This window comes from Triturus cristatus, chromosome 5_2 (assembly GCF_964204655.1).
Source record: "Triturus cristatus chromosome 5_2, aTriCri1.1, whole genome shotgun sequence".
Classification (NCBI taxonomy): domain Eukaryota; kingdom Metazoa; phylum Chordata; class Amphibia; order Caudata; family Salamandridae; genus Triturus; species Triturus cristatus.
Genome location: NC_140588.1, coordinates 1,116,695,885 through 1,116,713,969, shown reverse-complemented (window position 1 = coordinate 1,116,713,969; position 18,085 = coordinate 1,116,695,885). Strand labels below are relative to the sequence as shown.

The 18,085-nt window shown below is 40.6% G+C and overlaps 1 protein-coding gene across 1 annotated transcript in view; it reads left to right on the top strand.

Moving 5' to 3' along the window:
• Positions 1 to 18,085, top strand: part of LOC146829842 (nicotinamide N-methyltransferase-like) — a 102,141-nt gene that overhangs the window by 66,203 nt on the left and 17,853 nt on the right. The window contains exon 2 of the mRNA XM_085606738.1: positions 15,195 to 15,402. Coding sequence (XP_085462864.1) covers positions 15,195 to 15,402 — 208 coding nt within the window. The remainder of the gene's footprint in view (positions 1 to 15,194; positions 15,403 to 18,085) is intronic.

Below are 18,085 nucleotides of genomic sequence, written 5' to 3'. Positions count from 1 at the left end.
CCTGAATAATGAAGAAGTAGTTAGTATTACATGTTAGAATACAAGAGCAAGCTGTAAATAGTTAGAATAAGATAACATACTCACCACTGAGATAAGACGTCAGTCAGTAACGCAGAAGCGGAGAGGAATAATACCAAAATTAAAAGAATAAGAAGAGAAAATACCAAATAAACAGATGATTAATTACCAATAGGAAAAGACCCTAAAAAACAGTAAGTAGAAACCTAATTCGAATATAATAAATACAGAGTCAAAAGGGAGAGAAGAAGTCCTTAACATATAAATGTAAATATATTGCAGGTGTGCTAAAAGGGAAGAAACTGCGAATTGAGGCAGAAAGCAAGGAAAGATTTACGTAGAAGAGAATAAAAGAGCACACACAGAAAAAAGAAATAAAAGAAATAGAAGAGGAGCTGAGTTCTGGAATAAGTAGGGTAAGGAAGCGAGGTAACAGGGTTTTAAAAGATAAGACAGGTTAAGAGTATCGTACAGAAACTGCAGTCTGAAACTCGGCTCCTCAGTGATTTTAAGCTAAGGCGCTTTAGAGGTTCAGGGTGGGAAGTACGCTGTAGCAGCTCAGACTGGCCCATTGTCATTCTGTATGTGACAATCAGCCACATACAGCTTCCTTGGAGCTGCTCTTGTTACCCGAGGAAGAGTGCGAAGGGCCCGATCAGGTAGTTGAGGCCTCTCGCAGGGAACAGCTCTGCTCCCTGCAGGGCCCAAAATTACAGCCAAAAGGTGTCTGTAAAAGGGATCCTCACGCACAATGGACGTGAGGTCCAAATTACGGACGGTCCGTGAAATTTACGGACAGTTGGTCACCTCAAGTAAGGTGACATGACTACAAGCACATAACAAAGGAGAAACAGGCCAGAAACATTAGGGCAACCATGGGGACTAGAATAGGACCTGATGGCCAGGAGAAGTTGAACCCATTGGCAGAGCAGATGGCTTCACTCATCCCAACAGAGTTGGTGGTGGGACTTGCTGAATACAGCAATGCTGCATGTGAGGACCAGGAAGAACTACAGGGTAAGTGACAACCAGAGAACATATGGGTATAACTGTCATGCAGAAAAGTGCAGCAACACACTTTAATGCACTGCGCTGCACTGTGTGCAAGTGAAAGGGCAGGCATGTCTCACATGTTAACTCTTCCATCACATAAATGCGTTCTTATTGACTGGTCACTTTTATTTCTGTCCAGCCAAGTCTCTCTCATCTATGGGTGATGTGTTATCCCAGTGCAGGATGTCCTCTGAATCCTGGTACTTATAGTGTAACCTTTTAAAATGATTATCCACGACCACAAATCCCTCAATACACAGGAAAAAACCTGAACTGGAACAGCACATCATGCATAGACCTTCGACTGTGTGCAGAAATATCATTGCCAATGCAGTCTCTCTTGCACTATGAAGCAAGTGTGCCTGTCTAGTTTCTAGGCAGTCAAAAGTGTAATGTAATGTAAAGTAAACTGGCTTTCCAGAGGATTAACTTCTGACCCGAGAGGTTCTACAGGTGCTGAATACATGTTGGCCTTACAAGTAGTACAGTCAGTAACACTAAACCACATTGAACACAGCTGTCCTGATGAGTTGGGAGAGTTTTTACTGGTGTTGACAGCCATGTAAGTGACCACCCTACCTCTTGTATTACCTAAATAGATATTGGGTGTGGGTGAGAATGCAAGTGGTGCACAATAGAAGTCTTTAGGAAAATGACTTTTTATAAAAAGAGGTACACTGTGCAAAGAGTCCAGGCAGACCCCAGATTGTTAACACAGAGGAAGAAATGAGAACCAAACCCTATCTTTTGTGGGAGAGCGTGAACGCAGTTAGGCTTATCAGAGGGTGGTGCTAAGCATCTGTTGACACACATTGAGGCAATAAATGAGACACGCACTCAAAAATAAATCCAAGACCAATTTAGAAAATATTTTATTTTTTTATATAACTTTTGATACCAAGAACTAAGATAGCAAGTAAGTACTTTTCAAGATATTGATTTTAGCAGATAAGTAAAATGTTCACTTACAGACATCTAAGGACAATGTTTTCCTACAGGAGTAAAGGCATGTATAGCATGCATGTATTCGTGTTCGGTTTCTTGGGGTCTCCTTCTGGACTTTGGGTCATAAGGGGAAAGGTCCAAAGCACTACCAGCCGATTCTCATTACCTGCCCTGGGATATCGGGTGCCAAGGTGCTGGTCACATTGGTAGCTGTACGTACTATTCCAGTAAAGGGAAGCACACCTTCCTAGAAACAGGGTGCAGAGGGGTACTAGGGGATAAGTCTGGGAGTTTCCACCAGGGGCTTGGGTCACAATGTTCCTAGGGGCAAGAGAGCACAGATGGTTAATCGGTACTCTGGCTGGGGCACTCAGTGAAGAGTGAAAAGGTCAGTTCAGCCCTGTCCACCTAAGAAGCTCGCAGTCGTTGGTGTCACCAGTTGAAGGTGCAAAATCAGGACAGCTGGGCCACTTTGGAATTGGGTCTCTGTGGTGTTGATGTCCCACAATGGTGTTTTGTCTTGGAGTCAGAGTGGATCTTTAGGGGAACAGTACCCTCTTCCTGGGTCACTGTTATATTGGGTTGGCAGTGGAGTGGTGGCATGGTAAACTTGACTTTGCTTTTCAGTGCCTGCAGACTGAAGGAGAGTAGCTCCTCTACTCCAACACAGATTACGTGACAATTTGCAAAGGGCTGGCAGTCTTCTAGGGTTTCTTGAAAGCTGGCCAGCTGCAGGAGGCATTGCTGGGTTGTGATTGATGAGTATTGGGGCCTGATTATATCTTGGTGGTAACGGTCCTACCACCACTTATTTGACTGACTCATTGCTCACCCACTTGGCAGTCCAGCTGCTTGATTTACATGTTGGTAGATCTATGGACAAAAGACAGCCAGAGTCCCGCTGACTCTTTCAGGAATTCTTTCCCACATCCACAATATCACAGGCAGCAGTGGCTGTTCACAGGAGACCAGTCAAGATGAATGCAGAGCTAATCATGATTTGTCTTTCCATTGAGACAACTGTGGCAGGCAAACCTCCTACTTTGAGTTGGCAGAATCTAAGGAAATAAGGTAAGAACTTACCTTTTTACTGATTTCCACTTCTGTTTCCATCTTGAACCCCATTGTGCAGGATGCTTCTTTGCAGCTCTGAATCCAGCACAATGACTAATCACTCCGTTGTCACTGGGATGTAAGGTGCCAGGATGTAAGGTAATATGAACTGGTAGGTGTGCCTTCAAGGGATTTATTCTGATTCTTAATTTTCAACGGTTTGTGTTATTTGCTTGATGCAAGTTTATGTAATGTTCTTGCAAATTCATTTCTTTTTATATAGGATGCAAGTTTATCTGACTTTCTTGCAAATTAATTTATTTTGTTTAGATTTAGTCAATTTATATAAACACAATTTATGAGCAGTTATAGTTTTTCAGATGAAATTGTACAATTATATAAAATCATATCAAAAAATCTATTTGGCAGCAAATGATCAATTCAAACACACAGGTGTATGTTAGAAAGCAGATTTGTATCCTAAAGAAAATCGAGAAAGGGTACTAGTTTATTTAAAGCACAATGGAACAAGAAGATATCATACAATTCCTATGTTACAAGCTTCACAGTTCCAATTGTGTACACATTTTCCATATACAAATCTAATGAATCAACTGATAAATACAGAAGAATCCAGCTTATGTTGTTCTTCAACGGAAAAAAATGCACCTGTCGACGTTTCGGTCTTTATGCTGACGTCTGTAAGACTTTCTTCAGGACTAAACAATTGAAAATGATTGACCTCTAATAAAGGCCAGAAAAAACAATTATTACTGTGTATTCTTTTTAATCAAACTCAAATAATCACCCGTGTTCAAAAGGAAGAAAAGTGTCTTTTGAAAAATTCTCTAGAGAGATAGATCTGAATGATACCTTAACCCTTGATTGTTGAGGGTATATGAGAGGATTCTTGATTTTAAGAGAGTGAAATAGTTGCACTTACTCCAGTCAGTGGAAACCTCACTGTCACTGTAATATCCACAAACATAGTAGTCCGCAGTAGCAGAAACAAGTCCGTGCTGGTCTGAAAAATCAGTATATTTGCTAAATGTAGTGAAGAAAACCATATATGCATATAGAAATAGTTGTTCACCGCCATGATGTAAAAACATTTAAGGCGAGACATACTATTAGGCTAAATATAATTTAAGTAGATATGTGGCCGTTAAATGCAGACGTTACATGTATGCGCTTTTGTATATAAAAAGTGCAGTAGTAGTTTGACATCATGTCTCAGTTTGTTGGAAACCAATACTACGAATGGTAGACCCGCCACAAACCATCCCCATCTTCAATCTCTCGTCCCATCTCCTATCCGAACAAGAAATTGCTGTATTATCCGCAAGTCTGTCTTTTGTACCGATTTATAAAAATAATCTTTTTCAAACCAAATTGGAAATGTATGAATTCTTCCGATCAGTGAGGTTAAAAAATTACTTTAGCAATAACATCTCAATACAATCTAGTGGAGTCACTGGACTCAAGAATCCATCAACTTTGTATCCCACCAACGCGATGATAGCTAAAGAAATTGTGACATTTGAAAATGGCACTCTGACAGAGATTGACAAACTTTTCAAAGAAAAAATAAACTTTCCATATGTAACTAACTTTCTTGTTACATCACTGGCCTTTACTGTTGCTGTAAGTGTCTATAAAACTATCTGTCAGGAGCGCATGGATTCGGTCCTGGGTCTGTTACTTACTACTGAGTTAGCTAATTTACTGTGCAACCAACTGCATTACTGCTAGATACATAGGATTTCTGTCTGTGTGTGTGAGTGAATGTTTTCATAGTTCTGACACTAGGATAGGATAGTGTGTTATATGTGTAAAAGCCTACACACACAGTTACTAGTTCTAGTGATGTACATGCATATTTTCAGGCTCATATGCTCAGTTATTCATCCAGTCTCCCACTCTTATTTGAATCTCAGTTAAGCACGTGTAAAAGGGGTAACATACCAATACATCCGCTTAGACAGTGTCACAATCATCTAAATATTTACTCATATGCACGGAAAGAACACTTATGAATGTAGCATAAGTGCAGGTAGTGACACACTTAGCTAAATACCCCAATGCTAACCTGTACACCTAGAAGACAGTCAATACTATCTCTTACATAAACATTTAGAAAGACATGTACTTGCAAACAAAGGCAGCAATGCACTCACAAACATACTTGCATATAGAAACAGACCCTCAGATAGGGACTGAGACAATGGTTCAGATATGTAGTAAAGAACTGAAATTAGCAAGTGAACCATCTATTGTATTAGCCATTTTAACATGCCTTATACCTGGTATACTTGATGATATCCATCCAGTTTTAATGGTAGGTCAACTTGACACATAAAACTCCTTGACCAGACTTACCCTCTTGTTCAACCAGATATAACTCAGTCATACTTTAGCATATAGCTAGGCAGTAGGATACTCTCTTATGTGTATAAAAGGTAATGCTTGTAGCTGGTAATTTCAATGACCTACATCCACACCTTCAGACACATATACTCAGTTATACATGCATTCTCACATACTGCATTACACATGCCATGGTCAGTAACATCACTGATGTCATCTGAAAGACATCACTGATTTCATCACTGATTACATCATCCATGGAATCACTATCATCTCATACAAACTCTCATGCATCCAGTCATACACCCACACAGCCACTCACATACTCATTGACAGATCCAAACAACTGTTCAGAAATCTAGTTACTCATCCATAATCCAACTCGTACCCCTACTCACTCTCTCATACAACCACTCACACAATCACTCACACATCCATATAGCTATTTATGCAACCAGTCACTCACACAAACAGCCACTCACACAGCAATACATGTACCCAAACAGCTGCTCACCCACCCACCTTATACCTGTACAATCACTCAATCACCCACTCACTCACTCACTCATAAAGCCTCTCAACACAACCACTCACCCATACAACCAATCACACACACACACTCACACACCCATAAAACCACTTACATTCACATTCACACTTCTATACAATTACTCACACATCCGCTCACTCACCCATACACCTATTCACACATACTTTCCAATACAACTACTCACACACAGCTTCACTTAGCCAAACTCTAACTCAAAGAGTCAATCACTCACCCATACAGCACATTTACACACCCAGTCACTCACTCATACAGACATTCACATAGCTACTCACTCACCCATTCAGCTACTCACATACACCCTCACCCACCCATACAGCTACCTATACAACCATTCACTCACCAATAAAGCGGCTAACACCCACTCACACACTTTCCCATACAGCTACTTAAATATCCACTCATACATTCACTCACATAGCGAGTCAATCACACATTCCCTTCCTCACATACCTTTCGAACAAATACAACCACTAACACATCCACTCATTCATACAACATCTACTCTTGCACTCACTCACTCACTGAGTCATATATCTATGCACACATCATGACATTCACCCATACTTCCACTGATATATCATTTACAAATAAATATGCTCACTTATGTACTTCTCACTCAGTAACTCAGTCACACAACCACTGAGACAGCCACTCATTCACTCATACAAACAGTCAATATCCATTCACCTATCCATAGAGGCATCCATGCAACCTCTCACGCACATATATTACCACTCCTACTGTTAGTCACACACTTCAACAGAGATTCATACCCCGTCACCATGTACAAATGTGTTGGTAATGTGAAATTATGTTTTAGGGGTGTTGTATTTTTTTCTCTAACTCTTTTTTATTATTTGTGATGATGCTAGTTGCCACAATGACACTGTTGTTCGTGACAAATCAGAATATTGCAACAGATAGTATTTGGTAATGCAGGTATTGAAAATAGAATATTTTTTAATACAAGTTTGATAGACATATAAACAATAATTAAAATTACAGATTGAGGGCAGTAGTTTATTGTTATAGTGTAAAAACATGTATTAGGGTAACTACATTTACAATGAAGTAATTTTTATTATAATTCCTTGTTCGCGATGACGCCAGTTACCACAGTGAAGGTGTTGTCCACGATGGAGATGAATGTTGTGTCACATAGTATACAGTGATGTGGTTACCATGAATATTGTTTTTTAAATATGATTCATACACATGTAAGCAGTAATTCTAATTACAGATTGAGGGAAGTAGTTTATTGACATGTTGTAGAAACACCTTTTAAATATATTTCTGTGCTTGCAATGGTGTCAGTCACCGTGATGACGTCAGTGTTTGCGATTACGCTGCTATGCATGAAGATCATATGACCTATAAATGAAGAGATCCTATTGGAGTAGTCACTTTTGATTAATGTTCCCACCTGTTTCCACCTTTTTAAATTTTCCTCTGTGGGATTGTGGGATTCCAACACTTGTGGAACAATGGTGGGGATATTTAAAAGAAGGGAGAATGTGGGATTCTTTTTTGTAATTTCTACATAAATGTAATAGCATCAGGTTCAACTGAGGATAAAGAACATCTGCCTAGTCAAGCAGGAGAGGAAGGACCACCACACAAGAAGTGTGGCTTGGGATTACTTTTTTGTAATCTATTTTGCAAAATTAGTACAATATTCTTTGCTCAACAAAACTCTTTCGTGTGGTATTACCAAAAACTACTTTTGTGGTACTATGCCAATGTTCCTTCAGTTAAAAACATAGCACAGAAGGCAATTGAAAATGTCTCAAAATGGAAGAGAGAAAAACTAGCCAAGGGCATCTACAGCAGCAGCACCTGCAACAGTAACTACAGTGCCCCCAGAGGTACAGAAGTTCCAGCCCAATATCTCTCCTCCATTACATCATTTGAGAACATACTGTTTAGATTTCAATGCCACCCTAACTGTTGGAGAGCAGTCTGTTGTCATTATTTCAGACATTGCTGAGGTGCATTTTATTTTGTATAAAGTACACAAAAATTAAAAAATGTTTTCTGATTAAAAACAGAGTTGAAAAATAAATAGGTAAGATTCTTTTCAAAACCGCCTTTCATGGTAAAAAACAGATACATTTTATGGATGATTCAATGACTGCATGATTATTGGATGAATTATTGTATAAGTGTAGGAGAGTTGGATCTGCATCATATGGTTACCCCCACTTTTTGCTTCATGTGAAACTGTTTTTGACTAGTCTTACTGGGATCCTGCTAATCAGGACCCCAGTCTATCTTCTTTCTCCTTAAACTGTTATGTAATGTACTTAGGTACACTCCAGATTGGATACTGGGTTACCCTTGTCAGTCCCTAGTATATGGTACCCATGTACACGGGGCATAGATACCCCAGAGGCCTCCCATGGGCTGAAGCATGTGTTATGCCACCCATGAAATGCCATGCAAAATGGAACTACAGGCCTGCCATTGTAGCCTGTGTAATTTGGTGCATGCACAACTTACTTTAGATATAGGTTTGCTATAGCTAAGGGTCGCTACACCTAAAACCTATAAGTAACCTCTATAGCAGGCCTTAACAATCCTGAAGGCAGGGTGATTGGTTCTAAGTGAAAGGGTGCCACTTCATGAGCAGGACACCCCTGCAGCCTACAGAGTCCATTCTCTTGGGTTATTAGTGCTGCAGCCATTTATGACATAGAGAGTGGCATTATGCGACCATGTGATGGCCAACTCTAAAACGGCTGAAAGTAACCCTATTGTGTTTGGTGCCAAACCGTTAAGCGGAATAGGTGGTATGATTCCACCCCTCAGAAACTAGCTTTGTGAGGTCTCTGGTGTTCCCGGTACCAGCTTTCTAGTCCCCGGCACCCCAAAATGGTTCCTGATGAAGAGAGACACATTTCTGCCCTCCTGCTGCTGAGCCAAGCTTAAGCAGGGGAAGGCAGAACAATATATATCCTATCACAGGGAGGTGTGACCCCCAGACAGGATTTAGTGTATTAGACCTGGGTGGGTGAGCTTGCCAGTGACCCAAGGTCTGCATGAGGAGCATATGTGGTGTGTATGTGCATAGTTGAGTTCAAACCAGTCCTGGGAACCATTGCTTCCTGCTCTGGTGCGAAACTGGACAAATGACATAGGAGTAACATCCTCACTGTCCAGACGCTCCCCTGGGAGGGTCCCCTGAATCTGTCCAATCCACTCCCGTGGGAACAAAACGGCTTACCTGGCTGAAGGACCCTAGATTTGAGGTGGACAAGATTCTGAACCAGAAACCATTGAACTTGGACTGTCTGGACACTCTGGACTTCATTTGGGCCTAACTTTGTCTCCCCCTCTGTCTGAAGCATTGTCTGTGCCCATGCACCATACATACTCCATGCAGTACCTGTGGAGCATCTAGGACAACCAAAAATATCTCCCTTGGAGTGAAGGAGTCACTCCCTTGCCACTGCAGGCACCACATCATAACTAACTGGTCTGCTGCTCCTGAGCTCCTATGGACTCCAAAGGCTCCAGCTTGTTCCCATCCCTCCCTGACATCCAACACTCCTCAAATGTATATCTACCCCAAATTTATAATACCCCTAAATAGACATCCGCCCAACAATACAAAGACAAAACTAACACAATACTATACAAGAAGACACAAACGTTTTACAATTTGCATAAAACAGGAGCATATCAGACACCAACAAGAACAATAATTCACACCAAAACATCAGCCACCCTGTAAAACACCTCCAACAGCCATGACAGACTAACAGACTGGGAGAAAGTGAAAATAAATTTCACACTTTTTAGTATGCTGTCTGCCACATCCATTACATCATATACTGGATGTGTCCAGCATGTTTACGACATTTGGGATTGACTTTTCAAACACATTGCTATGCAAATGGACATCGTGTGATGGAAACACCGCACTGATGGTGATGCACCAGTTTCAAACCGCGCAACTGGTGTGATGCTCAGGTTCTGACCCACGTAACAGGGCTTTACTGCAGAGGCCTGGGTTATGCTGTATCACACACGTTAGGCCCACTTCCTTTGGTCCATAGGTGGGGTGGCACCTCTTGGCAGGCCAGTGTAACAGAGGGCAGTGTCCAGGTGGTGAAGCAAGGTGGTTGAAAGTATTTCATATGCCTGTGCCTAAGTCTATATGACAGGAGGCCTTGCAGAATGCCCGTGGAGTCAGTCTAGGTTCAAAGAATGCATGTGCAGACCCCTGGGGGTCTTCCGAATAAGTATATCAGACTGTTGAACCTATTTAGAGTTTGCCGTCTGATGTAATTGTTTTTGTTCAGAACCATCAGGAGAAGGCCAGTGTCCTGTTTTTTTTTTCAATAGAAAAATGAACCCCATACACTAAAAAATGAAAAAAAACATTTCAGGGTGTCAGGGTTTTTATTTGTTAATTTTACAAAAGCTTTGGGAGTTTGATTTGTTAAAATAAATGTTTGTTAACTGCTAATAAAAGAATGGCACCTCCCCAGAAAACCTTCAGAGGAGCAGATGTCGCCTAAAAATAACGTTCCTATAGATGACATTTTGAGCTATATAGGATTTTAATTTGATTGTGCCAGAGTCATTCTCCTTTTCTAGTCTGGAAAGCTACATCATTTACCTGGCACAAAAAGTCTAAGCCTGACCCTGAGGATAGCACCCAGGATAAGCAAGGACATAATTCAGGAGTTACTAAGGGTCACCGAGAACCATGGTAGTGGCTCCTGGTCTCAGAGATGGAAAAATCAATGCCAAGAATACAGGGGAGGGGCTAGCTTCCTTGTTTTTGAAAATTGCATTATTATAGTATTTGTGATTAATAGTGGGGCCTTTGCTGGTTGATGAGGTAAGTAAAATAAACTGCCTTTAAATGTATGGTATATATTCATGTTTGTAAGGGTGTGTTTGTGCACAATAAAGCATGTGCATATGTTAGTGTGTGAGTGTGTAGGCAGTGATTGGCAATGAGTAAAATTGACCGCCAGTACATTGTTATAAGTGAGTCATAGTGAGAGAGAATCAGTGAGTGAGAGAAAGAGAAAATGCAAGTATAAGAGAATAATTATGAATGAGGATGAAGGAACCTTAGCGACTGTAAATGACTTGGTGTGGGAATAATTGTGAACAAGCATTAATGACAGTGAGTGAGTGTAACTGTAAATTAGGTTGAGTTGGTCAGAGTGAATGAAAACACATGTAAATGAGTAAGTGTAGGAGTGGGTATAACGAGTAAATGTGAGTGTGAACGAGTATGAATTAATATAAGTAAGTGAATGTGAATGCATGACAACGAGTGAGAATAAGAGTGAACAGAAGAGTTAGTGAGAATGAATGAAGGTCAGTAGGAGTGAGCGAAATAAAGTGATTGTGAGTGTGAATGTAGTCTTACACTTGCAAGTCTGTCATTGGCCCCGGCATACTGAAAGTAAAGTCTTAGCTTATGGAGGCCCCCATGGCAAACCTCTGGCTATCACATACAGTTGAAAATTCTTGTCACACAGACACCTGTGACAGAATACTGGAACACTAGAGGTTGTACTTATCAAATGGGACACCCATGGCAAAATGATGGCATAATAGAGGTTATACTTGGCATGTGAGACACTCATGGCAAAATGATGGTGCTGGCATTCTGAAGGCCCCAGTAGCCAAATGCTGGTAATGTGATATAGGACATAATATTTCACTTAAGGGAGGGCAACTGGTGCCAAAAGGAACAATCATAAAATGCTTACTCTGATGTAAAAGAGGCAATATTTCCTAGAAAGGCAACCAATGGTATGGGGACAACAACACAGACAAACTTCTGGCACTTGCATGTCATGTGTAATTAGTGGCCTAAGAGAGGACCAATGGCATACATGGGAAACCTGCATCGAAATGCTGGCCCTAGCACAATGTTTTTTAAATACTGGGGCAAATCACATTTTGGACAAAAGGGGTCAATTCTAGGGGAGCAACAAATGTCACTGGCTTTGAACACCATAGTAGGGATTTAATATTTAATCAGTGCCCTTTCAGTGCCCATAGGGCTATTCACAAAGGTATTTTAAACACATATATAAATATGACAATTTTGAGTAACGTTGCTATCTTTGGCTATTCACAAAATGCCATCGTGAAAATACTCAAGAGTGTAGAAGCACATGTCTCCACTCCCTGAGAAAGGAGGTGGAGCAAAATATGCAAGTGTAATTTACTACTGCCAAAAAGAAAAAATGATAGAGACAAGGACCTAAAATAAAACCCTATAGGAATAATACTAAATGAAATTAAGATATTTAAAATAGTTACAAATATAAATCAATATAATTTAATGCTAAAACATATGTAAAATTAATGTATAAAATAGTTTGTCAATCAGTTTCATCCATAATCTAATGCAAAACTTTTTAATTATACCACATTTACTAAATTCTCTATATCTCTTTTAAATTAATTAAAATACATAAGTGGATGCATGGTAGCCCCCATGCTCCATGTAATGCCTGCTCAATGCCCAGTAGACAGCACAATGCACTGCATTACAAAACCATGCATAGCCATACCAATCCAGCTTTACCTGGCCTAGTAAATTCTAAAATTCCATTTCATGTCCAGGCCAAGGTGATGTGATCAACTCACTCTTGCTAATGTCTTATTTATATCTGGATTTACATGCTGATTAAACCAGGTGTGTAATTTTTCTAGGTCTTTATATAAGTTAGTATAAAGAATATATTATATATTCACTGACAGATCTCTCAAATAATTTTTTGATATTTTTCTTTGTATTTTCTTTAATTTGTCATTGACATATTTTGCACCTCTTTTTAAAACTGATGTTCAATCAATCTATGAATCATTTGTAAAGCGCACTACATACCCGGGAGGGTCTCAAGGCACTGGGTGGGGAGGTGGGGCCGCTACTGATCGAACAGCCAGGCCTTGAGTATCCTCCTGAAGGTCAGAAGGTCTTGGGTCTGTCGTAGGCTCAGTGGGAGGGTGTTCCTTGTTTTGGCGTTTGCACTGTTACTCCGCAGAGTGTCCCGGCGCTAGTGGTGCATTTTACTCTCAATCAATGTACTGATTCATTGCATAGCAGTTTGATAGCAGAGGTGGAAACAAAGGTTCCTAATATGTAACAACTGGTGCTGGATGAGATGCTGAGGGATGGTGCACAGGATTCAGGGGACCCAATGGGACTGAAGAGTACTGCTTAGTAAAGTAGGGAGTTAATGTGTCATCAGGAAAACAGCAGGAGTAAAAGGAGGGAAAGGAGCACAGAAGGCACAGGAGAGAAACAGTTCTTCTTTGGAGGACGTCATGGGGAAGATAAGTACTATCCTAGGAGAAATGGTACTTCGGTCATTTCTGCTTGAAGGAGGGTTGCTAGGGAGTTGGGGAAGAAGATCTAAATGTTATTAGTGTGCAGATGGCACTGGACACAGAAAAAGAGACCATGGGTCTAATTTAGACTTTGACAGATGGATTACTACATCACAAATGCAACAGATGTCATGTCCTCCATATTGCAAGTGTCATTGGATAGAATTGAATAACCCATCTGCCGAAGTCTAAATCAGACCCTATGTCACCAGGGTAGGAGCCATAAAGGGCACATAGGAGGGGTCCAGTACTGGGATTAGGGTACACCAGAGTAGATGTTAAGAGGCCATTATAAATCATATGTCCACTGCTGGATTCTGAGCTTGTTCTTATTACTCCTTGTTTGGTGACAGCAGCTTGACAAATATGTACAATGTCCTGGATTCCAAATCAAGACATTTTGACATCCAGTATCCAACTACCACTAATAAATGAATGTAGATGCCTCCTCTGCTTAGTATTTCATGTACATTTGCATGAAGTATGACTGAGTTCTTTATAACCAAATTGACTGAGGGAGAAACCTACAAGAATATAAAAGAAAGCAAACACAAGTATTAATTATCGTACTAAAAGCAGCCGCCTTGTATTCTCCGGAGTGAACATTTTATGTGCATTTGTAAAGTGTACTATCACTTGCAAATGGTACCCTGGTGCTGAGCAGATGGGTGTGTCTAGTCCTGCCTAGGGTAAGTCGGTTCATTGAAAAGGCAGGTCTTGAGCTTGTTTCAGAATTCAAGAGAGAGGAGGGGTTCTGATGTACCCTAACTTTAGGAGTAATGTGAGCGAATGCCTGTCCTTTTGATCTGGTTCTGTGTATAGATGGGATGTGTGTAAGTAGGAGATCACTGGAGCTCAGGTGTATGGGATTGAAGGAAAAATATGTGACTGTTCAGGGTAGCGGGGCATAAGTTGTTTAGTGCCTTGAATGTGTGTGAGAGGAATTTAAAATGTACATGTTTGTATGTTGGGAGCCAAAAGGCTCACTGAGGTGTGATGAGATTTGAGTTCTCTGTGGGAGGTTGAGGATGAGTCTGGCTTCTGAGTTGTAGATGGTTTGTTGTCTTCTGGTGAGTTGCTTGGCAATCCCGGCTTAGAGGGTGTTCCCATAGTCCAACTTCCTGACAACTGGGGTGTGAGTGACTTTTTTTGTCTTTCCTGGGAGCCATTTAAGGATCTTCATCAGTATTTTTAGGGTATGGAAACAGGGTGAAGGGATAGTGTTGACTTGCGGCGTCATGCCCAGTTTGAAGTTGGTGATCATTCTGGGTACGGGTCTGAGTCCAGCGGTCACCTGCAGAGTTCCCACGGCAAGCTGCTCTTGCAAAAGATCAGTACTTCCGTCTTTTCAGTGCTGACCTTAAGAAAAATGATTATTGGAAATGAGTGAATACGTTTTTCTTATCAGCCTTGTTTGCCTCCTAACTTTAAATGAGCTGATATTGATTCTGCGATTGTTGCAGCTAAAAGATATGACTTCTGATCATCAAATGTTGCAACATCTCAAAGGGGCACCTTCCTGGATATTATCCGTGCTTCACTGGCATTTTCATATTCCCCTCCAACTCAAGTTTTGATGCATTGTGTGTGAAATCTACAACTTTCAATTTTAAATCTTTTTTAGCTCCATTTCATACAATTGATAATTCTTTGTTTTCTAGAATGTGTGGAGATTGTCCTCAAACTGGAAGCAAATCATAATACATTTTACATTAATTTAAAGGAGACCTAAGGGAGAAGTCCTCAAAAAGAATTTCTTTACATTTTCTTCAATGAACAGAATCAATAATCCATTTCTGTATATTTTTCTCACCAGGTGGAGTGAAAGGCAAGCTGGTGATTGAGCTGTCCTATGCTCCTTTCTTTGAATGGACTTTCCCAGCCTGCGACAATTTTTCAGACATCATTCTTGGTGGCTCCACTGATCAATGTGTTGCAGCAATAGAGAAGTGGTGGAGAAATGAGCCCGGCGCTTTGGACTGGAGTCATGTACCAATGGCACTTTGTGAGCTTCAGGGCTGTAGGTATGTATTCAGCGCCTGATGATGTATTGAAAATGCCTCCCTTTGATTACCTTTCTCGCAGTCCTAGCACTGAGGGCAGCAGGTTTACTTTCTTGAAAGCAATTTCATAGTTTTAGGAGTTGAGCAGCAGGTTCAAGAGAGTTTTTGCATTGCTGATACTAGAGATCTGTAAGATGTTCATCAAACTTTTTCTATCCTTGAGTGTGTAAGTGAGGAGGCATGAAACAAGTGTCTCTCATCTTCTCTTGAAATGCATCACATCAAATGATGTGTGAAATAGTTTTGCTGTCATAAAAGCTGGTGGTTTAGTAAAGATATTTTCTTTTGCAAAAACTTTTACCAACTCATTCTGAACCACAGCTAGCAGCAGCCATGAAAGGGACATGTCTTCTTTTAGGATTAGCAATGAAATGTATCACAGTGGCTGCAATTGTGCTAATTAAGTTTTGAAAAGTTGCTCAGTCCTTAAGTGAGGTGGTACCACATTGAAAAGAGGGATGCCTGCTCAGGTATGTGATGCTCCCAACTAGGATTGTGTTTGCCACAGTAACAGAAGATTCCTGTAAGGAACATGGACTGCTTAGAAAAAAAAGCCATTTGTGACTTCAGATACATGGCTTAAGGTGGGCTGTTTGGTATATACGTTCATCCTCTTGTTTGGAGCCAGTCACTGTCGGTCCCAAAAATTGCCCTACCTATTTAATTACAATAGGCTGGCTTTCTTGACACCAGTTCAAACAACTTGGGGGTTTATTTGCAAGCTCTTGAGCTGCTGGTGCACCACTTTTTATGATTCTCTAGCACAGCAGAATGCAGACCCGTATCTCATATTGTGTGGCTATTCCTGGCCTCATAGATAGGGTGTAATGCAATGCAGAGCAAATTGCTGTGTGGTCTTACACTGTGGGTGTTCCCACATAGCATCCATGTATTGTGAAGCATTCCTAGATTTACAAGTATGTGTAAACCTGGGAGTGTGTCAAAACATTATGCCTACCCAGGGAAGACATACATTTTTTTCCTCTTACCACGTGTGCTGAATTTTGCCGCATACATAGAAAAAGGAAAAAGCCTCCATGGATTGTTTCTGTGCAGTAAGGTGCCCCTTCATGCACAAAAACAATCCTGCTTCCAATGCAGAAACCCTTGCATAACAGTGCAAGCCAAAATAGCACCAGCACAGTGGGAAATGTCAGACATGCAGGTATATCACAAAGATGGCACTTTCCTGGCCCTTCCTTTTGATGCAGGGCAGCACAGCAAAGTACATTTCTGTACTGCCTGGCATTAAAAAATCATAAATGAGGCCTTAGGTGCCCAACTCCCAACCGCTATTTGTGACCTATCTGTTTCTACGTCATCCCTAAGCGTATTAGGAAATATAAAACATAAAATTACATTTTTACATAAAAAAAATAAGCCAAAAAACCCCACTAATACACTCATTCAATTATCCATGCACCACCCACTAAAGAAAATTACTTAATGTATGTTTATCAAACCTTAAAAAAAGACATATATTCACACTTAATAACAACCCCGAAAGCTATGTATCACAGTGTTCCACATTATTGCGAACACCGTCATCGTCAAGGCAACCGCAAACTATTTACAAAATATGGGAAATCAAAAAATGCTCTCTACATGATAAAACTCGACACTACAGCCTTACAATTAGCAATACAAAAACATACAAATCCATCCCCAAAAAATAAAGGTTACAGGGACATTATAGATAGGAAATAGAATTAAAAAAATAAATTTACTGAAAAACCAAAGGTTATGGGGATGTTATAGTTCGGCTCACATTTCACTCCTACAAAACCAGAGAAATTCAGCAGCTATAGTTACCTTAAGTGACAAAATTTGCGCCCCCTCGATGCACTTCTTATGACCTCACATATTACATCACTCATTGTTGAGTGATCTAGCCATAGTCAGTGACATCACCTATGACAGTTCAAATTACATCACTGATGATATCACATATGATATCATACAGTGATTGTTAGTGTTTTCTAAATGTTTATGAATGTTACACATATATACTAAGGTACTACAAAAGCTAAATTACTATATTTGGTGTACTAATAATGTGGCATACTTTCTCTAACATATATTATGTGAGTGATTGTGTGACTGTGTATCTGTGTTTGAGTAGATATCTGAGTGGCTATATAGCTGTCGGGGTGAGAGTGTCTGTATGGGTGAATACGTTGGTGTGGGAGTACCTGTATGGGTGTGGGAGTGGCTATGTGACTGACAGTATTGGTGAGTGAGTAGGTATGTGAGTGGCTGTATGGGTCAGTGAGTGGCTGTGCATGTAGCTGTATGAGTGAGTGAGTGGGTATGTAAGTGGCTCTATGGATGAGTGAGTGGGTATGTGAGTGTCTGTATTGGTGAGTGAGTGGGTACATGATGGGCCCTATGGGTGAGAGAATGGCCTTCTGTCTGTGGCCAACATGATGCTCATGCCCCCTGCCCTCTGTTTTCCATTTGTTGAACCCTTCCTTCTGCTTTGTCTGATACATTGTTGTATCCCAGCCTCCTTCCTCTTGCCCTTCATGGTCTATTTTCCTACAACTGTCCATAGTGTATTTCAATTATGGTCTTCTTGCTGCCCTTGCCTCTTTCACCTCTTCTCTTGTGCATGGCCCTCTACTCTCTCTATTGCTTTCTATGG